Genomic DNA, 26,158 nt, shown 5'->3' on the forward strand with positions numbered 1-26,158 from the left:
TGTCCAAAATGTAGGGTTTTGAAAGGCTTAATTGGTACCTGTCCGAAGCACCTGTATCTCTAAACCGTTAGAGAAGATATCGAAGGTTAAAGTTTTCCAACCTTTCTCGTCGATATCCAAGCCTTCATCGTCGATATCTCCGCTTCTACTGGGAGTAGAGGGTCGTCCATGTAGTCCAAAATGTAGGGTTTTGAAAGGGCTTTAATTTGAGTACCTGTCCGAAAGCCTGTATCTCTAACCGTTTAGGAGATATCGAAGGTTAAAGTTTTCCAACCTTTCTCCGTCGATATCCAGCTTCATCCGTCGATATATCTCCCGCTTCTACTGGGGAGTAGAGAGAGTCGTCCATGCAGTCCAAAATGTAGGGTTTGAAAGGCTTTAATTTGGTACCTGTTCGAAGCCTGTATCTCTAACCGTTTAGGAGATATCGAGGTTAAAGTTTTCCAACCTTTCTCCGTCGATATCCAGTCTTCATCCGTCGATATCTCCGCTTCTACTGGGAGTAGAGAGTCGTCCATGTAGTCCAAAATGTAGGGTTTTGAAAGGGCTTTCATTTGGTACCAGTCCGAAGCCTGTATCTCTAACAATTTAGGAGATATCGAAGGTTAAAATTTTCCAACCTTCTCCGTCGATATCTCCGCTTCTACTGGGAGTAGAGAGTCGTCCATGTAGTCCAAAATGTAGGGTTTTGAAAGGGCTTTAATTTGGTACCTGTCCGAATCCTGTATCTCTAACCGTTTAGGAGATATCGAAGGTTAAAGTTTTCCAACCTTTCTCCGTCGATATCTCCGCTTCCACTGGGAGTTGAGAGTCGTCCATGTAGTCCAAAATGTAGGGTTTTGAAAGGGCTTTAATTTGGTACCAGTCCGAAGCCTGTATCTCTAACCGTTTAGGATATATCGAAGGTTAAAATTTTCCAACCTTTCGTTGATATCTCCCGTTCTACTGGGAGTAGAGAGTCGTCATTTATGGCAAAATGTAGGGTTTTGAGAGAACTTTATTTTGGTGCCAGAAACATGCCTGTATCTCTAACCGTTTAAGATATATCGAAGGTTAAAGTTTTCCAGCCTTTCGTTGATATCTCCGCTTCTACTGGGAGTAGAGATTCGTCATTTGCGGCAAAATGTAGGGTTTTGAGAGGACTTTATTTTGGTGCCAGAAACAGGCCTGTATCTCTAGCCGTTTAGGAGATATCAAAGGTTAAAATTTTCCAACCTTTTACCGTTGATATCTCTGCTTCTACTAGTAGTTGAAAGTCGTAATTTACGGGAAAATGTAGTGTTTTGAGAGGACTATATTTTGGTGCAAGAAACAGGCCTGTATCTCTAGCCGTTTAGGAGATATCGAATGTTAAATTTTTCCAACTTTTTCCGTTCCAACAAATTAACTTGAATAAACGTATGATTAGTATCAATTTTTCTTCTCTTATAAAGAAATGAAAGAATAAATCAGTACCGAAAATTGAAGACCGATCAATATTTAATTGTATGTATACTTTGTTGATTCCCCTGGCGGGGTTACAATTTCCAATACAACTTCTCCTTACTTCCTATTACGCTCGCCCCTATCCTCTTGCACACGCACACACACACACACACACACACTCCCATCCCCTGCCCCTCCTTATAACTACTTTACAAATATCTTATATCTACTCGCTCGCTTATCTCTTATAATTAATTGTTCGCTTGTCATCTATTCTTATACATATGTATATATATATATTTCTATGCCGCTGTTACTCCTATAATTCTTATATCCTAACGCCGATTTTCGCTTTCCTCCATTCATTACATTCCTTCACAGTTTCTCCCTCGCTCTCTCTCTCTCTCATCCTTTTAATCCTCTTCGTCCTCCCTCTCGCCCCCTCCTTTCCTTCACCTCTCTCATCCCCCTCTCCCTCCCCCTCCTAGCAGCCTTTCTACCACCTATCCCCATCCCTCTCCCTCACCCCCCATCCCATAAACGAACGACCCGTCCACGATCAATATTTAATTTATTCAGCAAATTAACGCGGATAAATGAACGATTCGTATCAATTTTTTCTTTTCTTATACAGAAATGAAAGAGTAAAACAGTATCGAAAATTGAATATTGATTAATACCATAAATCAGTGTCAGAAAATTGTTTAAGTGCAATGACAATTTGTTCTTATTTTTCACGTACTTACCCCTCTAATTTAATCAACAAATTAACTCTGCTAACGAACGGTCCGTATCAATTTTTCTTTTCTTATAAAGAAATGAGAGAATAAATCAGTACCGAAAACCGAAGATCGATCAATACGTAATTTTTCCATCAAACTAACGCGGATAAATGAACGATTCGTGTTAATTTTCTGTTTTCTTAGAGAAATGAAAGAGTAAATCAGTACCGAATATCGAATATCGATTAATACCGTAAATCAGTGTCAGAAAATTGTCCAAGTGCAAAGACAATTTGCTCACATTTTTCAGGTACTTACCCGTCTAAACTTATTCAACAAATTAACGCGGATAAACGAACGATTGGTATCAATTTTTTTGTCTTATAAAAATGAGAAAATAAATCAGTACCGAAAACCGAAGACTGATTAATATCATAAATCAATGTCAAGAAAATTATCCAAGTGCAATGACAAGTTGTTTTCATCTTGCAGGTACTTACCCCACTAATTTATTCAACAAATTAAGTCGGATAAAAGAACGATTCGTATCAATTTTTATTCTCTTATAAAGAAATTAGAGAATCAGTCAGTACCGAAAATTGAAGACCGATCAATATTTAATTTATTCATCAAATTAACGCGGATAACTGAACAACGCTCCGTATGAATTTTTTTTTCTTATAGAGAAATGAAAGAGTAAATTAGTACCGAAAATCGCATATCGATTAATACCGTAAATCAGTGTCAGGAAATTGTCCAAGTGCAATGACAATTTGTTCTCATTTTCCAGGTACTTACCCCTCTAAACTTATTCAACAAATTAACTCGGATAAACGAACGATTCGTATCAATTTTTTTTGTCTTATAAAAAAATGAGAAAATAAATCAGTACCGAAAACCGAAGACTGATCAATACCATAAATCAATGTCGAGAAAATTGACCAAGTGCAATGACAATTTGTTCTCATTTTTCAGGTACTTACCCCTCTAATTTACTCAACAAATTAACTCGGTTAAACGAACGGTCCGTATCAATTTTTCTTTTCTTATAAAGAAATGAGAGAATAAATCAGTACCGAAAACCGAAGACTTATAAATACGTAATTTTTCCATCAAATTAACGCGGATAAATGAACGATTCGTATTAATTTTCTGTTTTCTTATAGAGCAATGAAAGAGTAAATCAGTACCGAAAATCGAATATCGATTACTACCGTAAATCGGTGTCAGAGAATTGTCCAAGTGCAATGACAATTTGTTCTTATTTTTCAGGTACTTACCCCTTTAATTTACTTAACAAATTAACTCTTTAAACGAACGATCCGTATCAATTTTTCTTTTCTTATAAAGAAATGAGAGAATAAATCAGTACCGAAAACCGAAGACCGATCAATACGTAATTTTTCCATCAAATTAACGCGGATAAATGAACGATTCGTATTAATTTTCTGTTTTCTTATAGAGAAATGAAAGAGTAAATCAGTACCGAAAATCGAATATCGATTAATACCGTAAATCAGTGTCAGAGAATTGTCCAAGTGCAATGACAATTTGTTCTTATTTTTCAGGTACTTACCCCTTTAATTTACTTAACAAATTAACTGTGTTAAACGCACGATCCGTATCAATTTTTCTTTTCTTATAAAGAAATGAGAGTATAAATCAGTACCGAAAACCGAAGACCGATCAATACGTAATTTTTCCATCAAATTAACGCGGATAAATGAACGATTCGTATTAATTTTCTGTTTTCTTATAGAGAAATGAAAGAGTAAATCAGTACCGAAAATCGAATATCGATTAATACCGTAAATCAGTGTCAGAGAATTGTCCAAGTGCAATGACAATTTGTTCTTATTTTTCAGGTACTTACCCCTTTAATTTACTTAACAAATTAATTCTGTTAAACGAACGATCCGTATCAATTTTTCTTCTCTTATAAAGAAATGAGAGAATAAATCAGTACCGAAAACCGAAGACCGATCAATACGTAATTTTTCCATCAAATTAACGCGGATAAATGAACGATTCGTATTAATTTTCTGTTTTCTTATAGAGAAATGAAAGATAAATCAGTACCGAAAATCGAATATCGATTAATACCGTAAATCAGTGTCAGAGAATTGTCCAAGTGCAATGACAATTTGTTCTTATTTTTCAGGTACTTACCCCTTTAATTTACTTAACAAATTAACTCTGTTAAACGAACGATCCGTATCAATTTTTCTTTTCTTATAAAGAAATGAGAGAATAAATCAGTACCGAAAACCGAAGACCGATCAATACGTAATTTTTCCATCAAATTAACGCGGATAAATGAACGATTCGTATTAATTTTCTGTTTTCTTATAGAGAAATGAAAGAGTAAATCAGTACCGAAAATCGAATATCGATTAATACCGTAAATCAGTGTCAGAGAATTGTCCAAGTGCAATGACAATTTGTTCTTATTTTTCAGGTACTTACCCCTTTAATTTATTAACAAATTAACTGTGTTAAACGAACGATCCGTATCAATTTTTCTTTTCTTATAAAGAAATGAGAGTATAAATCAGTATCGAAAACCGAAGACCGATCAATACGTAATTTTTCCATCAAATTAACGCGGATAAATGAACGATTCGTATTAATTTTCTGTTTTCTTATAGAGAAATGAAAGAGTAAATCAGTACCGAAAATCGAATATCGATTAATACCGTAAATCAGTGTCAGAGAATTGTCCAAGTGCAATGACAATTTGTTCTTATTTTTCAGGTACTTACCCCTTTAATTTATTTAACAAATTAACTGTGTTAAACGCACGATCCGTATCAATTTTTCTTTTCTTATAAAGAAATGAGAGTATAAATCAGTATCGAAAACCGAAGACCGATCAATACGTAATTTTTCCATCAAATTAACGCGGATAAATGAACGATTCGTATTAATTTTCTGTTTTCTTATAGAGAAATGAAAGAGTAAATCAATACCGAAAACCGAATATCGATTAATACCGTAAATCAGTGTCAGAGAATTGTCCAAGTGCAATGACAATTTGTTCTTATTTTTCAGGTACTTACCCCTTTAATTTACTTAACAAATTAACTGTGTTAAACGCACGATCCGTATCAATTTTTCTTTTCTTATAAAGAAATGAGAGTATAAATCAGTACCGAAAACCGAAGACCGATCAATACGTAATTTTTCCATCAAATTAACGCGGATAAATGAACGATTCGTATTAATTTTCTGTTTTCTTATAGAGAAATGAAAGAGTAAATCAGTACCGAAAATCGAATATCGATTAATACCGTAAATCAGTGTCAGAAAATAGTCCAAGTGCAATGACAATTTGTTCTTATTTTTCAGGTACTTACCCCTTTAATTTACTTAACAAATTAATTCTGTTAATCGAACGATCCGTATCAATTTTTCTTCTCTTATAAAGAAATAAGAGAATAAATCAGTACCGAAAACCGAAGACCGATCAATACGTAATTTTTCCATCAAATTAACGCGGATAAATGAACGATTCGTATTAATTTTCTGTTTTCTTATAGAGAAATGAAAGAGTAAATCAATACCGAAAACCGAATATCGATTAATACCGTAAATCAGTGTCAGAGAATTGTCCAAGTGCAATGACAATTTGTTCTTATTTTTCAGGTACTTACCCCTTTAATTTATTTAACAAATTAACTGTGTTAAACGCACGATCCGTATCAATTTTTCTTTTCTTATAAAGAAATGAGAGTATAAATCAGTATCGAAAACCGAAGACCGATCAATACGTAATTTTTCCATCAAATTAACGCGGATAAATGAACGATTCGTATTAATTTTCTGTTTTCTTATAGAGAAATGAAAGAGTAAATCAATACCGAAAACCGAATATCGATTAATACCGTAAATCAGTGTCAGAGAATTGTCCAAGTGCAATGACAATTTGTTCTTATTTTTCAGGTACTTACCCCTTTAATTTACTTAACAAATTAACTGTCTTAAACGCACGATCCGTATCAATTTTTCTTTTCTTATAAAGAAATGAGAGTATAAATCAGTACCGAAAACCGAAGACCGATCAATACGTAATTTTTCCATCAAATTAACGCGGATAAATGAACGATTCGTATTAATTTTCTGTTTTCTTATAGAGAAATGAAAGAGTAAATCAGTACCGAAAATCGAATATCGATTAATACCGTAAATCAGTGTCAGAGAATTGTCCAAGTGCAATGACAATTTGTTCTTATTTTTCAGGTACTTACCCCTTTAATTTACTTAACAAATGAATTCTGTTAATCGAACGATCCGTATCAATTTTTCTTCTCTTATAAAGAAATAAGAGAATAAATCAGTACCGAAAACCGAAGACCGATCAATACGTAATTTTTCCATCAAATTAACGCGGATAAATGAACGATTCGTATTAATTTTCTGTTTTCTTGTAGAGGAATGAAAGAGTAAATCAGTACTGAAAATCGAATATCGATCAATACCATAAATCAGTGTCAGAAGATTGTCCAAGTGCAATGACAATTCGTTCTCATTCCCGAGTCTTTCCCAAGTCGAAATATTAATTCTACATTGATCCTGCAAATTGCATCCAATTTGAAAAATCATTGCAGAATATCTAGATGCGCAATAGTGAACAAGCTTTGTCTTACCTGAACGTTACATCTGGCTACTCTCGCAGTCTCGCCCATGATGAGTCTTCAACAGCGACGTATTCCGCAGTTTAATACTCGTTTATCTCGATAATGTATATGTACTTAATCCTTATATTCTTAATTTAAATGAGCAATTTTTGTTGATATTGATTATATATTTGCTTAACAGCGCAAGAAAGAGAACAAAGATAAACACGTAAATAGAACTGTCTTTGTTAGAACTGCGCGTGAGATAAATATATAAGGATTAAATAATCATATAAGAATTAGAGGAAATGGGAGATGAAAAACACTTTTTATTCTCATCATTCTTAAAGTTCTTTTTTCTTTTTTCTTCTCTTTTTTTTTTCTTTTTTCTAATGAGAATGATGAGAATTGTAGCTCTCAAAAGAGCTGAAGCTGCAAAAAGACAACGGTTATGTCTAATAATGCTGTTTCACTAATAGAGATTTTAATTCTAATTCGGTACAATAAGAAAGATAAACAAGAATGAGAAACGGACATTCTAGCAGATTCTAAAGGGAAACAGCAATCTGAGCATTATTAGGCGAATAAAAATCAATACTTGTAAAATTTATATCAGATTCTAAGATCATTATTCATAGTTTTTTAAATTATGTGCAATTTTTCATTGAGAACATAATTATAAATTTGTATTCATAAACCTTAGCTTGCCTTAGCAACCTTGCTTGAATAGACATTCATATTTTATGAGAAAAGAAAAGTAGAACTCATGTTACGTGAAATTAGTTTAACGAATAATCAAATTTCAAACTATTTTTCAGATGATAAACTATGAATGATGATCTAATTTCGACTCGGGTATGTCCTTACTTCGAATAAGGTCCGTTAAAATCAGAAAAATCTTGAGTAATAATAATGACTCGAGATACCTCGAATACCATATATGATGTATCGCTGTCCACGTCTCTCGGCGCGCTCCAAGTCCTCTGCATCCTGACTTCTCGATCCGACGTCCTCCTTCTGGTTACTCCGTCGCAGCACCCCCGGATACTCCATCGTAGCACTGGCGACGACACTGACTCTAGCTCTAACACTCGCGCAAGTAAGATTCGGACAAAGAAACGCGTATTAACCGATACGACTACCGACACTCGTACTCTGCGTCGCGGTATGCGCGTCGTTCGTCGGCCCGAGGCGCAATGTCCTTTCCGCAATCACGGAGTCATGTATAAGCGTATGAAAACAAACAATCGGGAAGGCACGGTTACCCCCCACTTTGCCGATCAGTGTTGATGCCTGCGTCGTCCGTTAGCTGAAAATGAAAACAACTCGTATTTTCAAAGCATGCCTGTGAGAGATTCGCTTCAAACTTCGTAATACTTTACGTCTGTCCCAAGAATCATATTACGCCGAATTTAAACCGTCTCTATTGACATGCGAATTTTGTCTCGTTCTTATTAAATGTTAGATTATCCGCTGCGGACAATAAGTCTTCTACTTTTCATCTAATATTCAATGATAATAAATAACATTTAATTGCATTCGTTTGGCTTTTTTTATTTCGAAAATAAGAAAATATATACTGGGGTGAGATTTTTACCCATGACAACATTAACGTGATTTTCTTTGATGCTTTTTTTAAAAGTTCAAATATTTCGTCGACTCGCGGGATATTTATAATCGGAGTCTTGTCACGTTAATTACGTGAATAACACATGCTCCTCCAAGCGGATCGAATGCTCACCGACGGCCACTGTCAGTGTCACGAGTGAATGTCCGGAGCGGACGGGATGCTGAATTAAAAAACAAGACAAAGTGAACGGGACGCGGACAACGATACATCATGCGTCTCCATACATGTCAAATTGTTTATTATAGAAGAGACTTTGATACGGCAATATATATTCGAAGATTTAACATTTAATATGTACTTTTATTTTTTCTGCTCCTCCCCCCTCTCCCCCGCTCTTTTTAGACCACCGGGCATAGTCTGGCATAGGCCGGTATTCATAGTCAAGTCTTATATTTAAGACCGTCTTAAGTTCACGTTCAGATATTCTGTAGCCAATGAAATGATCTGTACAGCATCTGAAGATGAACTTAAGACGATCTTAAATATAAGACCGGACTATGAATACGGCCCATAGAGATGGCAACTGTCATTGTAGCACGGATATAAACCGCCTGAAAGTGGATGTAGCATGGACTTCCACCATATGCAGATTTTACCACCGAGACCTGAAAGTGGATGTACTATCGTAGTTCCCCTCTCAAAATGGATGCAGATGGCGTCCTTTCCCAGTGCGGAAAGTCGGTGTCGCAAAAAATGTCGTATTGGCCGCTCTCAGGTTACTCTCTGATACTAGCTTGACACTAACATCGTCGCGCATGCACGTCCAACCTACCCAATTTTCCATCACTGGTAATAACTAGACGTGGAAGTCTCGTGTTAACGGGTACCGCAAACACACCGAAACGTTTAAAGGTAAAACGCCGAAGTTTGAAGTAAAAGCTTGTCCATTTATAATCATGGCGGTACGTGTACAATTTGAGAATAATAATGAGATCGGTGTTTTTTCAAAATTGACAAATTCCTATTGCTTGGTAGCAATTGGTGGTTCCGAAAATTTTTACAGGTGAGCATGACGTAATTGATAACGTAATTTTACGAAATTGCTGTTAAGAATGACTCGTCTATTCGTATTGGATAATTTTTACATATATATAGATAATCTTCATGCACGTGGATATTTTCAATATAACCCTAAAGATACGTCTCTAAAGATATTAATCGTATAGTTAAGAAATATAAACCATGCGTTCATATAAAAGGCACGAAATGCAATGTAGGAAGATGAAGTCGACTTTCTAATTTAATTAGCGGAGGAAAACTTTCTTTTTTCCATTCTTGCTATCCCTATATTATTCCCTTTAAGAGCTTTATGGGACAAAAAGAATATTTAACCTCGTATACATTCGTCCTTCAGTTTAGTTATGATCTGACTGAAGCAGAGAGAGGAAGGTTATATTTTAATCTTTAATTTTTGGAAATATATTTCCAATAATTTTCATGTTCTGGACGATGTTTAACAAAACGAGTAGTTATGGACGAGAATGATTAATTGTCATAAAAGGTTTATAAGAATCCCGTGTCATAACCTTTTTATCCTGTAGGAATGGCGCGGCTGACTATGACAAAATCGCTAAACCTTAAAAAAAATCTTTCATGTTGTTTTATCAATTTTCGCATAATATATATATATATTTTTTAATTAGATGGATACAATTCTAATCATTGATTTAATATGAATATAAATTTCAATGTTATGTTCTTATCATCATTTGATTACAATTGCTAAGTATTTCACTGTTATATTAATATAATTGCAGTGTATTTGAAGCAGAATTATCGGAGACAATTCCAGTTATTCATGCATCAATTGCAGGGTGTCGTATTATTGGTCGACTATGTATTGGTAAGAATATAATAAAAATTTTTTCATGTAATCAAACTGGAGAGTTACTTTTTAAAAATGATTTTCTGATGTTATGCATTATTATATATAAACAAAAATTTATAAGACATAATGAAACAAAAAAAAATTATGCAATATATACACTGCTCAAAAGAATTATGGCATAGATAATTTATTGTTGAAAATTAGCCAACTTTGACTAGCGATTACTTAGCGGAAAATGATTGTAGACTAATTATTTTTTTCAAAAATGAAGCTTGAAGTCTCTACTTTAAGAATGTATCTCCATTTTTTGCATGCAATGTACCCCCACCCCTGTAATCCCTGACATCTGAGGGCATGTTTGCTACTGTTTGATACTGAAAATTGCAAAATTTGACGGAATGCACGGACATGGACAATTTTTTTTCGGGGACGCCGTTTGCATCGTCATAAAGTTCAAATCTTCCCGTTCAATATGAAAAAAAATGAAATCGCTACAATTTTTTTTCGCAAAGTTACAGCCCTTCAAAAATATCGTTGTTTTTAGCCTTCGGGTCAAGTGTGCACGCATGTGTGTGTGTGTCCGTGACAGAAGAGATAAGGACCCCGTGATTCGTCATTTCCACAGTCAATAATTACTGTGGAAGTGACGAACCACGGCGATCCGTCAGTCAAAGATCCGATCAGTCAAAGTTGGCCAATTTTCGGCAATAAATTATCTATGCCATAATTCTTTTGAGCAGTGTATATATACATAATATATATGAATATTTGATTAATTATAATACAGGAAACAAAAGTGGGCTGTTAGTACCAAATACTACAACAGACATAGAATTACAACATATTCGGAATTCTCTGCCAGATAATGTGAAAGTTCAAAGAGTAGAAGAGAGACTATCTGCTCTTGGAAATGTTATAGCATGCAACGATTATGTTGCTCTTGTTCATCCAGATTTGGATAGGGTAAATCTCCAATACATCTTTTTATATTGGATTTTATGTGAACAAGCAAATATTTATAACTAGAATATATATATATTAATTTAATAAGTTTAAACATATTTTTACAATTTTAACTCTTAGGAAACTGAGGAAATTTTAGCTGACACACTGAATGTAGAAGTATTTAGACAAACAATTGCGAGTAATGTTCTCGTCGGATCATATTCAGTTTTGTCAAATCAAGGTGGCATGGTACATCCAAAGACTTCTATACAGGACCAAGATGAGCTTTCATCTCTTTTACAAGTACCACTTGCGGTAAGATAAATTCAGCCTAACAATATGAAGAAGTTCAACAATACCCTGTTTCTTAATTGATAATTATATTTTAGGCTGGTACTGTAAACAGAGGTAGTAATGTAATTGCTGCTGGTATGGTTGTAAATGATTGGGTATCTTTCTGCGGTATGGAAACTACTTCAACAGAACTGTCGGTTATCGAAAGTGTTTTTAAACTTAACGAAGCTAATCCGGCTGCAATTACATCAAGTATGCGTGCGTCTCTTATAGAAAGGTATGATTCTGATAAAACAAATTTAGTAATGTAGTGTGACATACATAATTATATCGATATATTTTTATGTAACAAGACCTTTTTTATTCCTTAGTATGTCATAAAAATACAAAGACATCCCTGATAAACTGGAAAGTTTGTGCTGGACTCTAGATTGCATACATGTACATAAACCGAATATTTATTCAACATACACGATTGCACAAGATTTATGCCATGCTTACGTCTGACATCCAGAACAAGCACTTCACAATTCCGACATAGGACAGAGCTCGGCAAAATGTGCACGCGACGGCCGATTTTTGACTATCTCCGCCCACCGCTATTCCCTTTACCTCGCCGCTCTGCGCGCTGCCTGCAAGCCGCTCGAGCCTCAGGAACGTGTTTCCAATAGTTTTCACATCACCCATGAGGTACTATTGTTGGCATTTTTTTTAAGTGGTATCCCCAGAGGCCTCTTCATTTTTCAAAAATAAAGTTTATAAAAAATGAGAAGTGTTCTTCTTTAAGCGACGATTCCTTACCATGTCTTATGCGGCTCGCTACATACAATATCCAAATTGACGTTTCCACTCTTACCAATAAAAGACGCCGAAAATCGAATTGAATATTCTTCATTTAACATATTTTATTTCGCTTCTTCATTTAACATATTTTATTTCGCTTCTGTTCAATTACGTTAATAGTTACGGGTTGTTACAGTCATCAGTGGATTAGGCTTACTGGGCATACCACTTACAAAAAAACGCGTCAACAATAGTATTTCATGGGTGACGTGGAAAACTATTGGAAACATGCTCCTGAGACTCGAGCGGCTTGTAGGCAGCGCGCGGAGCGGCGAGGTAAAGGGAATAGCGGTGGGCGGAGATAGACGGAAATCGGCCGTCGCGTGCACATTTTGCCGAGCTCTGACATAGGATATACAACATATAGTGTAATAAAATATTGAAATTCATAAATATAGTGACATACTTTCTGTTTGTTACAGTTCAATTTCTAGAGTACTACTGTGAAAAAAATGTAATTGTATTTTTTTAAATAAAAATGTATATCCATTTTTATTAAAACAATAAATAGAAATAAGAGTAACAAAATGAATGGAAAACCAACCCAAAATTTTTAATGAATTTTACAATGCGAAATATCTCAAATCTCTTTATATTACCTCTTTGTAGACGTAATTATACACCCAAGTATTGCTACTGAAACACAAATGTAGAGAATTCGTAGAGAAAATTCAATACCTTTTTTCTTAATTAATAGATGTTGCTGTATATAAAACAGAAATACTCTATTGAAATATATTTTAATCAATATTTTCTGGAAATACAAACGTGTCTCGTATGTCGAAAATATAAATAATTTTTGTCCCGTTTCAAGTCTGTTTAACGTTCTGTCTGTACCGTAGTAAATAAACTATAAATATGATCATTACCGCGAGCCGGTCTGCTAATAAAATTCACTGTAGATCAAATCGACCGATCTATACTTGTTTATTGGTTTTAGATTAACAGGACTAGAGTAGTGGTAGTTGTTCGGCGTGTAACAACTCTGTGGCGGCGGCAGAATCCGCGCACATGACCAACGTAATGCCCGCTTGATAAGACGCCGGTATGCGAATGTGAGTGGTTCCTGTAGTCGTACTGTTAGGTTGCTGTCTCTCGCTCATTGCCCCACGCACCATATTTACAACTTGCCCTGTTACCCACGAATATTTTGTCAAAATTGTTGTAGAACAAATACTTTCAACGTTTAGACCGAAAAAGATGGAAGTGTATTACTTTATTTGTACGTACCGAGAACATTAAGTTTTCGCCATTTCTGATCCATCATTGCGAGTGGAGTTAGATCCGTATTTGCATTCCAATGTGCTAAAACATCTGTCCTTCGTATCAACAAGACGCTGGGGCTAATCAATTGATGCCATAAGAACTAAAAGAGCATCGTAATAAGATTTCACTCGAATCGACAAGACAATTGTACAAGTTAACGTGATTCGCGACGATCAACTGATACGATACCTCTTCGGGTAAGCATTCTAAAGGATTTGTTAAGTATATGCCAGCCTGTCCTACACCAAATATCATCTGATGATGCCAGGCATCCGGTATATCGCAACCTTCGCCGCAATGCTGCAGATTCAACGTTGCGATTGGCGCAGCACCTGAGAAAACGCGAAGATAAGCTTTCATGCTCGTTCTACACATATATTTGTTTAGTGAACCGAGTAATGTATTCCTCTCTCACCTTTGGAGATCCAATAATGCAACCAATGAGACAAAGACACTTTCCGTTCCGGATAAAATGCAAAGAACTTTGTTACAGCCGCGCCGTTCGTCGACAGAGATATTCCTCGCGCTATGTCCTTATGAGTTGCTCCCGCGACCGATCGGCTCAAGAGATATCTCGGCAACGAAACACCCAGTTCTCTCAATCTTGTATTTACACCTTTCACTAATACTTCTAGAGAAAATGACATGTTCAATGCCAACTGTAAACAGAGAACAAAAGTATGATGAACGACGGTGATAAGATTATATATATAAAAATCTTTTAATGTTACCAAAGCGTTAATCGCAGACGTAGCACCGCAGGCAGATGTGCCGATTTGTGTCACTTGTTTCATGGTAGCTTCCTGCTCGCTCCATAGCATCACTTTCTCAACTGGCGGTAGCCCGTCGATTCGTTCATTACACAATTCGCTCTCCTATACACAAATCAAGATAAAAATTTAGTCACACGACTCGCTAGACCTTCGAATTCATTGCATCAAACGGTTTTATACAAACCAGGTTAGAGTCACCGCTTTGATTGAACGCAGCCTGCTTATTGAGCATCAGTTTCTTGGCCATCATTCGATGGTAAAGCGTCGAACTGAGATTGACCCTTCTGGCATTCAAATTCGAATTGTCCTGGACGGCTGCTGTCGACGGTTCAGCCCATAATTCCGAATCAGAATCTCTATTATCGCCGGGTGAGATAAGGTCGCCGCTTGTGTTGTGATAACCGTATGATTCGCGTAATGGACAACCTGTGTTGCGATAGAGCGACGTGCTTTCCCATCTTCCTGTAAAGTTCGTACAGCGTTGAATATTTAGTAGAGACAGTACGATCAGTAACGTCACATTGTCGAAAGGAAGGTCGCAGCCAACGAAAAATTATATTAATACCGGAGCTGGTGCTAGGCATCCACGGAGCGGAGTAAGTTGACTTCACGCTCTGCTCTATTGCGGGTTGATTATTGATGCACTGTTGAAAAGCCGTGTGATTGACGTTCTGCGTGCTCTGCCTCGAATTCTGCGACACGGCAGTCATCGTTTGCCTAGACACCACCTTCCCGCTGCTAAGATCGTTCAGCATCGGATCCGGCTCTACATTATCTAAAGCTATGTTCTGTATATCTTCGTTTATAGAGGCCAAATCGCTGTCTCCGGTATCCTATGAGTAAGAAACAATCAGACCCAATTATGTATAGCTAGACCAACGGATATAGCTCGGAGACGTGAAATTAATTTCATGGCATAGTGAATATTTGATACCTGCTCGCAAGAAGGCCCAGGATCAAAGTCCATTTCCAAGAAATCCATCTCTGGACTTGATCTACCACTATGGTATTGGCCTGCTGCCCCGCGATCTTCTGCATGGCCTTGATTTAATTCCTCTTTCTGATCCAAATGAATCATATCGTCGTTTCCCTTATAAGTATAGATGCAATAATCCTCTCCGTCAGACATATCACCTTCATTTCCGGAACTAGAATCCATTCGTTCTACCTGCTCCCTCTGCGGAATCTATAAATAACACAGAATTTATTTTGTTATAAATCAAACTTTACTTTTTCTCAGTAAGATTTCTCGATGCTTTGTCACAATATCCTAAAACCTACCCACTGTAACCCACTAGGACCAGCGACTTCCCTACTTCCATTGATATTAGGTCTCAAGACACAACAAGTACCTTGACTTGTTGAACCTATACTACCACTTATATTATTCAGTATACGTTTAGATCCATAGGACTTTGATGTCCAGGAACAATCAGCCTCTGGACTAGAATCCGAGCTACAGGAAACTTTAGAAGGACATTTCTCTATCGCTGATGCATAGTCCACATTATTCTTCATATCTATATCATCATTTGGTTTGATTATTGGTAAATCAGGAGACATTAATGATGAGCTGGATATGGACACACTATAATGCGGCACTGCATTATTGGTGGCTGTACCAGAGTTGAGAGAAACTGATATCAAATTATGATTGTGGTGTGTATTTGCCTGAGTGGAAGATAGATTCAAGTGCATCTGAGGCTTAGGCAGATTCAAGTGCATCTGGGGTTTAGGCAGATTCAATGCGCTTATATTCACAACAGTCTTGTGCTTCAATTGACACGTAGCTTCAATTGACACAACATTGGTGTTCATAGTCTGAGACTTGATATTGCTGGTACTCATAAACATGGAAGATACGTTCGCATTCGAAGCATCCTGAGAAACATTCTGTTCCAGAGAATTGGCACAATCGGATGTGGCAGTCTGACTGGCTCTCATCCTGTTCGGAAATACAATGCTCATCTTGGATGGTATCAGCCTGACGTTATTCTCGCTGCCGTTGCTGCTCAATCTCAATTGTTCACCGGTGGCTCTGCTCTCTAACTGCGTCACTTTCGACGTCACAGCAGCCTGCTCGGCATTTTGATTGTCGTTCTTTAAACCATCCATCCTGACCTCCGCCTTATCCTGATCACTCGCACCGTTTTCCTCCGAATTCATGCTATTCCCGATGGGACCAACGGCGAACGCGTTACACTGCATCCTATAAACGAAGACACATGATAACCCCTCCTCAACATCAGCCTCACGGATGAAGGTAAAGACAAACAGAATTGATCTTTATATCTCTTGACGATACCGTCGTTGCGAGATCGCCAGCTTACCATGGAATGCGACACGAAATTATCCGCTAAAGATCGAATGCGAGAAGTAATGGACAAATTTCGTTTTACGAAGTTCTAAGAAATGCCTCAGCGAGGTGCGCGGGTTAGGCGGAGATTGACATCACGTTCCGGCCGGAACTAGGCTACGAAAAAGCCTGACGCCAACGACACTTCAGCTCGGCTTGCGAGGAGAAGACAGATGATGTCTCGTTCCTCTCGTGTATAAAAAATACACAACCTTTCGTGTCAGGCGAAACTACCGCGGAAACACCTTACATTCTACTGTCTCGTATTAGTACCGGAAGTCAGCTGATTCTACAGAGGAATGAGAGTATATACGAATCTTACATTTTTTTTTCCATTACTTTTGTTCCTTTGCTATTTGCTACTTCATTTCTTTTTCTTTGATTGAATAAATAGGTATGCTTTGCATGTACGTATAATCGCTAGTAAAAAAACGCGGATCTTTTGTCGCAAGTTACCTCGAGGCAGTTAATAGGAACGTATTGTTTTTGTAGTACTACAGATCACAGGTATGGCTGACCCACTCTTGAGTTGTACTACGATTTTGAATTTTCGATAAACTGACTAATTATTACTAGCGGAGATCTTGAAAGTAACGTGGGTGATAGTAATGAGTCATTTAGGCAGGAAATCAAAGTACACTGCTTAACAGCGATAGTGAAACAGGCATTTGTTATCAAGAAGTACAATTTAATAGCCGACTATTATTGCTTAAGTAGTGTAACTTGAATGTTAGTCAGCCGAATTATGTATCTGTAAGTCTGTTCTTTTTAGCCGAACCAATGCTGCATTGAAACTTTGTTCCTTTTCCCTTCGACGCAAATTTATATGTTTGTTTCACTTTAACGACAAAAAGCAACCTACTTCAGCTAAAAAGAACAAACCTACTGAAGTAAGTAATTGTATGCATGTGTTGGAAATACATACACTTGGTGTATGGGACGCGTATCGTATTTTTTGATTTCATGTGTGCGATAAAACCTCGGGAATTGGGACGGCAAAGTCTTCGGCGGGTGTAGTGTCCAGCCGGTGAAACGAATTTTCTCGCACGATGAATGTTGTGCGAATCAATTCGAGAAACATAATATTTCTCCTCATAGCACTCTTGTCAACCTCCACTCAAGAGGTTCACATGGGTTATGGTCAGTAAAATTGACTCTACGGCTGTATATTACTTAACTACAGTGTATATCACATACACAAAATTATTTCTATTTTAAATACCATTTTTCATATTTGCAACGCATTTGATATTGAACATTTATGTCATTATATCTATGTATAATTAACTTTCATGGAGGTTTTTATAGATTGCAATAATTGTAAAAAATAAATGTAAATAAATAATCTTATTATGAGACATTTGTGATAAATAAACAATATATTAATTGCAGAAAGTATGGTCAGTTATGCCATGAAAGATATTAATGTAAATTCTACACCAGCCTATAGTAGTAGTAAAAAGGTAAGATTTATTGAATTTATATGTACAATAGATTTAAAAAAAATATATATATACATTATATATATATACACATACATATTTACATATATATATAATTTGGATCATTAAATTGCAGGAAGAACTGACTAACTTATGTCCAAGTGGAACATCCTGCACAGAATTGAATAGCGAATGCTTAAAATGTAATTTAAACTATAATTGTATATATGGTACAACATATGTTGCTAACTGTTCTGTGTTGGAACATGTTGATTGTATAGTATGTAAAACTTCTGGTTATTTATTAAATTCAACAATGCTTTAATAGATTTAGATATATTTTCATGATTAAATTAAAATGCTCTGTGATTATAGGGAGAACAATCTTTCCAGAAAAAGTATATATGTCGGTTTTGTTATCAAACTGAGCACTGGGAACATCAGTGCCAGCAAAAAAATTCTTGTAGCTCAGTGGCATCTCCACAACAATATTATAGGTTTATAATATTATCAAGTCAGTTAAGTTATTTATAACGGCATTAGCATGAATAATGGTTTAATCAAATATTGTAGGACAAATTGTACAGTAAATGATGATATATTATGTCTGGGAAGACGGAGATTTATGAAAAATTTGCAGTGTAACTGGACAGTTGGCTATCGATGGTCTACAGCTCTAATTTTAAGTATTATTCTTGGAGGATTTGGAGCAGATAGGTATAATTTTTTAAATATTATATGAATTGCAGATATTTGCTTGTTTCATTATTGAATTTGAATTTCATGAAATGTTTATTGAAATGCAGATTTTATTTGGGACATTGGCAAGAAGGAATTGGAAAGCTCTTCAGTTTTGGTGGACTAGGTGTATGGACCTTGATCGATGTGATATTAATTTCTATGAGATATTTAGGTCCTGCTGATGGCTCTTTGTACATTTAAATGTTCATAAATTATTATATTATATTCATAGACATTATTAGTCCAATTGTTCAATTCTTTTTCTAATTTATTTTACTATTTATTTATTTCTAAGAGAAAAATGTATGCAATATTTTTTAGTAAGTATTATATAAGTAAAATGAATAATACAAGCAACGTGACATATACATATGTACATATATATACATATGTATACATATATATATAAATTAAATGTATTATATATATATATATATATAAATTATATATTATATATATAAATATATAAATACGAGGTCTTTTATAGAAATAGAGTTTATATTGGTATTGTTATATAATAGAATTTATGTGAGACATATCTTAATATATTTATCCTTTGTGAATTGTTATAATATACTACTAGAAGAATGTGCAATGTAATATAAAATATATACATATATTTGTATAGTACATATTCTCCCTGCATTTTATACACAAAAATTATAGATACTATATGTAACATCTTTTAAATGTTACTTTTAAATGTTACTTTACAAATTTTCCATATTTGAATACTGAATTCAATGGCATATGAAATTGTATCAAATTTTTTTATTAATTAATAGAATGAAATGGAAATAGAATATTAAAAAGGTCACAATTCTCATTGTGACTTTGAAATTGATAAAAATCTGTAGAGAAGAAAGAAGAAAAAGAGAGACATATTGATCTATCAATTTTCTAATCTATCGAATATCGATTAGTCAGGTTAGAGTTCCGACAGTATGAACCGGCGTATGTAATAGCATTTGCGATGAATACAACACAACAAACGTGTTCTCACTAAAACTATTACTTAAAATTACTTATTAATGAATTATAAAAGAGATTATGTCTTATATAACGGAAAATTAATCTATTAAAATACATACATTTCTATCTCTTAATAAATATAGAAGCAACATTATCACAAATCTTCGCATAACCTGCGTGAAATCTGTTATGAAATATATGAAGTTTCAATTACGGAAATTTGAGAACTGTGAATTTGATTTGTGAATATTTTATAAAATATTCGAATATTTCTGTTATTTAATTTTATTAGAATTTGGTTCAACCGTCAAGATGCCTACGGTAATAGCACTAGATGTTTCTTTATCAATGAGAAGAATTGTATTAAGTAATGGTATGAATGATGGTTTACCAACTGAACAATCAACGCGACATCATTTAGCAATACACGGTATAAGTGCTTTGTTACATTATTTGCAAGTCAATTCAAAGTTGGAATTTGTGTCATTGGTAAATATATTACTATATATTTCACTGATAAAGTAGTGTATATATACTTTACAAATAATTTAAACTTTTAGATTGTGTTTTCATCACTGTATGAAGTGATTTGTCCTTTTACTCGGGACTACGACAGCATACGTGCCAAATTACAGACTATTGAAGAATGCGATAAAACTTGCATTGAATCAGCACTGCGTGGTGTTAATAATGTTATAATGGCAGAATGGGGTAATACAACAGCTTGCCAAGTAATACTGATTACAGATGGTAATACTGGCATAGGACCAATGTCTTTAGCCCATTCTTTAAATACTTTAAATATTGTACAAGATGTAAATCCCTTTCCATTACCTTTTCCATATCCAGGAAAGTTAAGTGTTGTTTGTATTGCACCACAACAAGGTAAGATTTGAGAGATGAAAGCACTATATACATTTTATTGCACACTTTTGAATATATATTGAATATATTCATGTTAAATTTTCAGATCTTGCTTTGCAGAGAGGCTTACCTTTATATCAACGTTTAATTGATCTAGCCGGTGGTGATAGCATTGTATTAGTTCCAGATTCACCGCTTAGCAAATATTCAGTCGCAACTTGCTTTCAAAAATTAGCTGAAACAAATTATGTTTCATTCCAAGGATATCTAAAATGTGGCCATTTAGGTTCTCGTATTTCATTATCACCCCCACCTATGGTAATAACAAGTATGCAGTGTAGATCATTATGTTGGCATTCGTATAAAGACTTTAGATGTTTCAGCCTTACACAAAGAAGACGGACTTTGAATTGGTCCCAGGCTTGGTAATATCAAATACCATAGAAATCTGTGGATTCATATCCGTAGGAGATGTTGGTAGCCCAAGTGCTGTTTCCAGACATCTGGTGTTACCATTGTCGACAGAGAAAACTGCGAGTATGCAAGGTATACCGTTAGAAGATGACTCGGACGACGAAAATGATGAGGGAAAAATACCGTCCTTCTGTGTGTTGCTTCACGGAGCGTTGAAGGTGGTGCCTTCAGGTGTTCAACAATCCATTCTTTTCCAATATTGAGATACCTCTGATATAAAACATATTTTGCAGGTGGAAAATATGGCAGCCCTTTGTTTATTGAATAATGATTGGTATGGTTTCATATACTCTTGGGCAGATACCAAAAAAAAGTCCAATTTAATGTTGACGGTATTAGAACAGGGATGTGACGTTATACCATGGCTAGGTACTTTTGGCAATTTAGGACCTACAGATGCAACTGATGCTGCTGGAGCTAGTTTTCCAGTTAGACCTACCGAAAAAAGGAGTTATACACAGAATTCACCTTCCTGGATTCGTCAGGTTGGCTTGCAATCGGACATTCAAAAGATATTAAGACATGCGCGGAAATTGCCCGAGAAAACTCAAAATTTCTACAAGGTAAATCGGTGATGTCATGAACAAGCATTACATGTATTCAATCTATGTATTAGAGACGATGTATCACCCATGTTAGACATGATCTTGAAGTAATCATTCCTGATGATTACACAGGAGGTAAACAGATTACGACGCGCGGCAGCATCGATCGGTTTCGTTGAATTATTGGAAGGATTGGCGTGCATTTTGGAGCGAGAATGTACGTTACTACCACCAAATCTGAATCCCGACTGTACGATCCAAATGGGACACGTAGCATCGATGATCAGAAAACCAGAATACCTCGAGCTTAGATACAATATACCACCCGCACGAACGAAGTTTCAACACGGCGGATCTTAAGTTATGACACATCAATTATTTTATTGCATTTATATCGCATATTGGACGTTTATATATTTAGCAAAAATATATTTGTACATGTTTTATTCTATAGGCTACATGTGTTTTACAACACAAATATCACATCCTTTACATATATATTCTTTGACTTTACTTTCTAACTTAATCTTATATTTCCTAGTCTAACTTTTTACATTTAGAATCATATATATTACTAGACAGGGTAAATATTTAAATTTAAGTACAATATGTATATATATATATATATACAAAATTTTAGAATATAATAATATTAACATGTTAAATCAAAATTATTATCTATATTTAGAATTTCTTAGTAAATTACATAAAATATCATATAAACCTTTAGCAGTCTGTGCACTTGTATATTTGTTAAAATCAGGTACATGAACAAATAAGGTCTTTGTTGGATTAATCAAAAGAGATTGATAGAATATATATTCACACAGGTATCTGCCAGCGTCACATGAAATACAGGCTTTATAGCCACTTTTTGTGGAATTTTTATTTATGTTATTGCAAAGTTCATTCGTATCTATTCCAGTTTCCAAAATTTTGCACTCCATATCTGTTTCATCAGGATATTTGGCATGTATATCAATCCTTTGATAGCCATTATTGTGAGCTCGACATTCTATCGTCAAACATTCAGCCTTGTGTGATACACCTACATGTACAACAATCTGAAATGAAATCTTTTTTAGCTGAAATACTAAAAAATTGTACAAGTCAAAATAGATTGTAATGCTGTTTACCATAGGATTATGTTTCTTCCAAAGCAGAGGAATATGTGTGGATACATAATTGTATGAGACTGGGATCTCTTCAGTGATTAATTTAACATCAGAGAATTCATTGGCATTTATCCATAATTTTTCTAATTCCTTCACTGCTTCCCAACTAGCGTTCACCACGTGTATATCAAATGGACCGAAACCGGTCACTAAAACTGTACACTTAGAATCGACACACATTTCGTAGACGCTACTTGGATCATACGAATTAATCGAGCGACGTTCGGCCTTATTTACAATCCACTTATCAGTGAATCGTTATCACGAGATAGATACGAAATATGTTGTAATAAAGTACCAAGTATTCAGATCTCCCCGGGTGAGATCTATTAATTTAACAAACTGCAGCGAGAATTTGCGCAATGATTGCGGAATGACGAATGAACCTCGTTCGAATATACAGGGTGCACGATTTATCTGAAGACATTGAAATATCTCGAGAACTATGCATTGGATAAAAAAAAGTGGTTAATGAAAGTTGTTAGTCTCGAAGGGGGACATCCAATGATACCAAACTCGACCTCCCACCCCACCCCCTGGGGGTGGGGGTTGGGGGCAACTTTGAAATCTTAAATGGAAACCCCCATTTTTTATTGCAGAATTAGATTGTACGTGAAATTTTTATTGAAACAATTTTTTTCATTCGTGATAGATAGCGTTGAATTTTTCCGAGAAACTACTTTTAACGTTACACAGTTACACAGTTTAGCGTTACACAGTCGAGCAGTTCCCTCTTCGATTCGGGTTCCCATTTGAGATTTGAACGTTACCACCCACCCTACCCCGAGAGGATGGGGGGGGGAATAACTTTTATTATGTTCTTTAAAAATATTGAACAGGTATTTTTTATTTCTCAATCCAATGATCATTTCTGGAAAATTGCGGAAAATATAATTTTTTGCGATTACAGCGCCATCTATCACGAATCAAAAAAAAAGTTTCCGACAAAATTTACGTATTTTATGGCGTAAATCCGTATCTGCAATAAAAAATGGGGGTTTCCATTTAAGATTTCAAAGTTGCCCCCAACTCCCACCCCCAGGGGGTGGGGTGGGAGGTCGAGTTTGGTATCATTGGATGTCCCCCTTCGAGACTAACAACTTTCATTAACCACTTTTTTTATCCAATGCATAGTTCTCGAGATATTTCAATGTCTTCAGATAAATTGTGCACCCTGTATATAAGAATATATTCGCGTCAGTTGCAGATTTGGAAATACGCAAAGATCGCGCGTGGGACATTTGTTGACCAGGGTCCAATTTATTGACCAGTTTATTTGAGCTACATTTGTCCTACAACGTAATATCGTATATATTCCTTAACAAAAATAAAAATTGGGAACGGTTAGGAAATAAAAACGTTCTTTTTATCTGACAAAATAGAATATGATGTTTATTAATATTTTTTGTTGAGCACTAAATATTATACTGTTATTTATATCTGCTTCACACGTGATCATGGGTTTGTTCTTTTCAGCTGAACTGGTGTTGCACTTGAACTGCAGTGCAGTTCAGAGGTCACTGGAATTGACGAGGAGTACAGCAGAAGTTTATAGGTGCAGAAATGCTAGATAGGATGGAAAAGAATGTCATAATGCAGGAAACAACATGGCGCAATACGTATGTTATTCCAACTAATAATTCTTTAGATGAAGATGATTGTATTTTTATTTATTTTAGCAAGCTCCCTGAACACATACACATAGTTTAGACTAAAGCGAGAAGCAGGGTTGTTAAACTTCCATGTAAAATTTCTGACCAGTGTTTTAACGCCATCTAAAAGATGACCCCCAATAATATATGAACTACGTAGCAAAGTAACTTATCGATCGATAAAGATGAGCTCTTATTCGTTTTAGTATATTTAATTTTATATTTAAATTTTAATCAATTTATTGGATTTGGAACAAAATGAATAACTAAAAAACAATTTTAAAAAATAAACAATTTAAAACAATGTATACTCATTCTTTATTTTATTTTTTTCACTGTTTTTTTTTTGCATATTTTGTTGATATTCGCATTGCTGCTTTATACATATAATTATCGCTATCTGTTGTTATCTTTTTACATAAAATGTTGTTGATATGTGTACACCAAGCATCTATACTTGTATTATGTATAAACAATACAGGAACCGCAACATTTAATAAAACACATTTATGCAAACATGGACTATAGTCTTCTGGACGAAAATGTTTATGGCACACTTTATTTTTTTGTATCTCATTGCTTGGATAATTTTCTAAATGTTTCAATTTCAAACTTTGTACCCATTTTAAGCATCTTTCAGGATCTTTGGGAAATCGATGTGAAGGCACTTCTTTCCCAGACTTGCATCCAGGAACACAACATGTCCTCCCCATATCTATGCTCAAATATCTTAGAGGGACGTTCTTTTAAAATCTATGACGCAACGTACGCTGAAAACATTTTCGATGCTACAAATAAAAAGTAACGTAACAAATACTTACGTCTAAATAACAAGTGTGTTAATATGTCTTTACCTTCACCGTATATATGGTAGTTTGGAGCGAGCGACGATGACCACACAAAAAAAATTCCTTTAATTACGAGAAGTGTTAAACAACGTTCAAATATTTATTATAGAAATATAGTTGGCTGCGTTCAGCGAACATAAGTAACATATACACGCACCAGTCTTATAACAGACGCCATATTGAATTTTTGGCATCGTAGTTCACATTTCCTGGGGGCTATCTTTTAGATGGCGTTAAAACACTGGTCAGAATTTTCCCATAATAGTTTATCAAGCCTGGCGAGAAGCACTTTTGCATAAAGGCATAATACACAACACATAAGAAAATGCACCAATCAGAGTCTTCAATTTTCAGCATGGCAATAGAAATAAAGATTCTAATTGGTTGATTTCATTGCGCATTGTGCATTATGCCTTTATGCAAGAGTGTGTGTTTCCCGCTTTACTGTATATACTGTGACTTTGCTTTAAGCTATAAGTCATAAGCAAATTGACCAATCACAATTGATTATTAAAAATAGCTGACTATGGTTGGTCAATTTGCTTATAGCAGAGTTGTGAACCAGAGTTTAGTGGTAATGTTGTCCTTTTCGGCGGGATGTCTGGTATATTTTTTCAGAATTTCGAGTTACTTAGACGGTCTCTTTTTTCAAGAATATAATTTAGTTAACGAAAGTGATTGAAACGTAATACGTGTTATGAATGATAACTTTAATTATTTCATGTGTATATATTATATGTTTATATT

The 26,158-nt window shown here is 35.2% G+C and overlaps 5 protein-coding genes and 1 long non-coding RNA gene across 12 annotated transcripts; 3 read left to right on the top strand and 3 right to left on the bottom strand.

Moving 5' to 3' along the window:
- The first annotated feature begins 9,108 nt into the window (after positions 1–9,108).
- On the top strand, positions 9,109–11,970 carry eIF6 (eukaryotic translation initiation factor 6). Of its 2 annotated transcripts, none has more exons than XM_011146023.3 (6): positions 9,109–9,396; positions 10,151–10,236; positions 11,009–11,184; positions 11,305–11,481; positions 11,556–11,737; positions 11,832–11,970. In XM_011146023.3, exons 1-6 carry the CDS (start codon positions 9,290–9,292, stop codon positions 11,839–11,841), a joined length of 738 nt encoding a protein of 245 aa, XP_011144325.1. In that variant the 5' UTR covers positions 9,109–9,289; the 3' UTR covers positions 11,842–11,970. The 2 variants fall into 2 exon arrangements, with proteins under 2 accessions (XP_011144325.1, XP_011144326.1); XM_011146024.3 differs by lacking the exon at positions 9,109–9,396 and adding an exon at positions 9,860–9,894.
- Positions 11,971–13,026: 1,056 nt separating this feature from the next.
- Positions 13,027–17,172, bottom strand: LOC105186072 (hypothetical protein). Of its 2 annotated transcripts, none has more exons than XM_011146026.3 (10): positions 16,673–16,858; positions 15,624–16,551; positions 15,277–15,528; positions 14,908–15,175; positions 14,527–14,804; positions 14,301–14,444; positions 13,985–14,228; positions 13,759–13,901; positions 13,534–13,669; positions 13,027–13,435 (listed from the first exon to the last, which is right to left on the bottom strand). In XM_011146026.3, the coding sequence occupies exons 2-10, from the start codon at positions 16,548–16,550 to the stop codon at positions 13,254–13,256; spliced, it is 2,574 nt and encodes an 857-aa protein (XP_011144328.1). In that variant the 5' UTR covers position 16,551; positions 16,673–16,858; the 3' UTR covers positions 13,027–13,253. The 2 variants fall into 2 exon arrangements, with proteins under 2 accessions (XP_011144328.1, XP_025156362.1); XM_025300577.1 differs by lacking the exon at positions 16,673–16,858 and adding an exon at positions 17,155–17,172 and having other exon boundaries at positions 13,248–13,435.
- A 160-nt stretch (positions 17,173–17,332) lies between these two features.
- amx (TM2 domain-containing protein 3 almondex) lies at positions 17,333–19,239 on the top strand. Of its 2 annotated transcripts, none has more exons than XM_011146028.3 (6): positions 17,333–17,838; positions 18,091–18,161; positions 18,277–18,420; positions 18,516–18,637; positions 18,714–18,857; positions 18,947–19,239. In XM_011146028.3, the coding sequence occupies exons 1-6, from the start codon at positions 17,748–17,750 to the stop codon at positions 19,080–19,082; spliced, it is 708 nt and encodes a 235-aa protein (XP_011144330.1). In that variant the 5' UTR covers positions 17,333–17,747; the 3' UTR covers positions 19,083–19,239. The 2 variants fall into 2 exon arrangements, with proteins under 2 accessions (XP_011144330.1, XP_011144331.1); XM_011146029.3 differs by having other exon boundaries at positions 18,534–18,637.
- A 571-nt stretch (positions 19,240–19,810) lies between these two features.
- On the top strand, positions 19,811–22,302 carry IntS14 (integrator complex subunit 14). Of its 2 annotated transcripts, XM_011146031.3 has the most exons (7): positions 19,811–20,342; positions 20,414–20,603; positions 20,703–20,738; positions 20,824–21,035; positions 21,101–21,349; positions 21,425–21,754; positions 21,869–22,301. In XM_011146031.3, the coding sequence occupies exons 1-7, from the start codon at positions 20,166–20,168 to the stop codon at positions 22,094–22,096; spliced, it is 1,422 nt and encodes a 473-aa protein (XP_011144333.1). In that variant the 5' UTR covers positions 19,811–20,165; the 3' UTR covers positions 22,097–22,301. The 2 variants fall into 2 exon arrangements, with proteins under 2 accessions (XP_011144333.1, XP_011144332.1); XM_011146030.3 differs by having other exon boundaries at positions 20,166–20,342; positions 20,414–20,738; positions 21,869–22,302.
- A 96-nt stretch (positions 22,303–22,398) lies between these two features.
- LOC105186092 (pyroglutamyl-peptidase 1) lies at positions 22,399–23,348 on the bottom strand. 2 transcript variants are annotated; one of them, XM_011146064.3, is made up of 2 exons: positions 22,873–23,348; positions 22,399–22,800 (listed from the first exon to the last, which is right to left on the bottom strand). In XM_011146064.3, exons 1-2 carry the CDS (start codon positions 23,089–23,091, stop codon positions 22,411–22,413), a joined length of 609 nt encoding a protein of 202 aa, XP_011144366.1. In that variant the 5' UTR covers positions 23,092–23,348; the 3' UTR covers positions 22,399–22,410. The 2 variants fall into 2 exon arrangements, with proteins under 2 accessions (XP_011144366.1, XP_025156361.1); XM_025300576.1 differs by having other exon boundaries at positions 22,573–22,784.
- Positions 23,349–24,297: 949 nt separating this feature from the next.
- On the bottom strand, positions 24,298–25,660 carry LOC112589010 (uncharacterized). 2 transcript variants are annotated; one of them, XR_003113186.1, is made up of 3 exons: positions 25,418–25,642; positions 25,184–25,333; positions 24,298–24,477 (listed from the first exon to the last, which is right to left on the bottom strand). It is a non-coding gene; the product is annotated as an uncharacterized LOC112589010 (long non-coding RNA). The 2 variants fall into 2 exon arrangements; XR_003113185.1 differs by lacking the exon at positions 24,298–24,477 and having other exon boundaries at positions 25,214–25,333; positions 25,418–25,660.
- Positions 25,661–26,158: the final 498 nt, after the last annotated feature.

Source organism: Harpegnathos saltator, unplaced genomic scaffold, assembly GCF_003227715.2.
Source record: "Harpegnathos saltator strain DR-91 unplaced genomic scaffold, Hsal_v8.6 scaffold379, whole genome shotgun sequence".
Lineage (NCBI taxonomy): Eukaryota > Metazoa > Arthropoda > Insecta > Hymenoptera > Formicidae > Harpegnathos > Harpegnathos saltator.

Bases quoted from the DNA above. Each gene is read 5' to 3' on its own strand.
- IntS14 (XM_011146030.3), top strand. From the start codon at position 20,166: ATGCCTACGGTAATAGCACTAGATGTTTCTTTATCAATGAGAAGAATT. The intron at 21,036-21,100 runs GTAATAACAAGT...TAGATGTTTCAG, and splicing joins CATTATCACCCCCACCTATG to CCTTACACAAAGAAGACGGA. The intron at 21,350-21,424 runs GTGGTGCCTTCA...CATATTTTGCAG, and splicing joins TGCTTCACGGAGCGTTGAAG to GTGGAAAATATGGCAGCCCT.
- LOC105186092 (XM_011146064.3), bottom strand. From the start codon at position 23,091: ATGTGTGTCGATTCTAAGTGTACAGTTTTAGTGACCGGTTTCGGTCCA. The intron at 22,801-22,872 runs GTAAACAGCATT...ATTTCATTTCAG, and splicing joins GGAAGAAACATAATCCTATG to ATTGTTGTACATGTAGGTGT.
- amx (XM_011146028.3), top strand. From the start codon at position 17,748: ATGAATGTTGTGCGAATCAATTCGAGAAACATAATATTTCTCCTCATA. The intron at 17,839-18,090 runs GTCAGTAAAATT...TATTAATTGCAG, and splicing joins AGAGGTTCACATGGGTTATG to AAAGTATGGTCAGTTATGCC. The intron at 18,421-18,515 runs GTATGTAAAACT...CTGTGATTATAG, and splicing joins TGGAACATGTTGATTGTATA to GGAGAACAATCTTTCCAGAA.
- LOC105186072 (XM_011146026.3), bottom strand. From the start codon at position 16,550: ATGCAGTGTAACGCGTTCGCCGTTGGTCCCATCGGGAATAGCATGAAT. The intron at 15,176-15,276 runs GTATCAAATATT...TCTTACTCATAG, and splicing joins CTGGGCCTTCTTGCGAGCAG to GATACCGGAGACAGCGATTT. The intron at 13,436-13,533 runs GTACGTACAAAT...CGTGGGTAACAG, and splicing joins GCGAAAACTTAATGTTCTCG to GGCAAGTTGTAAATATGGTG.
- eIF6 (XM_011146023.3), top strand. From the start codon at position 9,290: ATGGCGGTACGTGTACAATTTGAGAATAATAATGAGATCGGTGTTTTT. The intron at 10,237-11,008 runs GTAAGAATATAA...ATTATAATACAG, and splicing joins TATTGGTCGACTATGTATTG to GAAACAAAAGTGGGCTGTTA. The intron at 11,482-11,555 runs GTAAGATAAATT...ATTATATTTTAG, and splicing joins TTTTACAAGTACCACTTGCG to GCTGGTACTGTAAACAGAGG.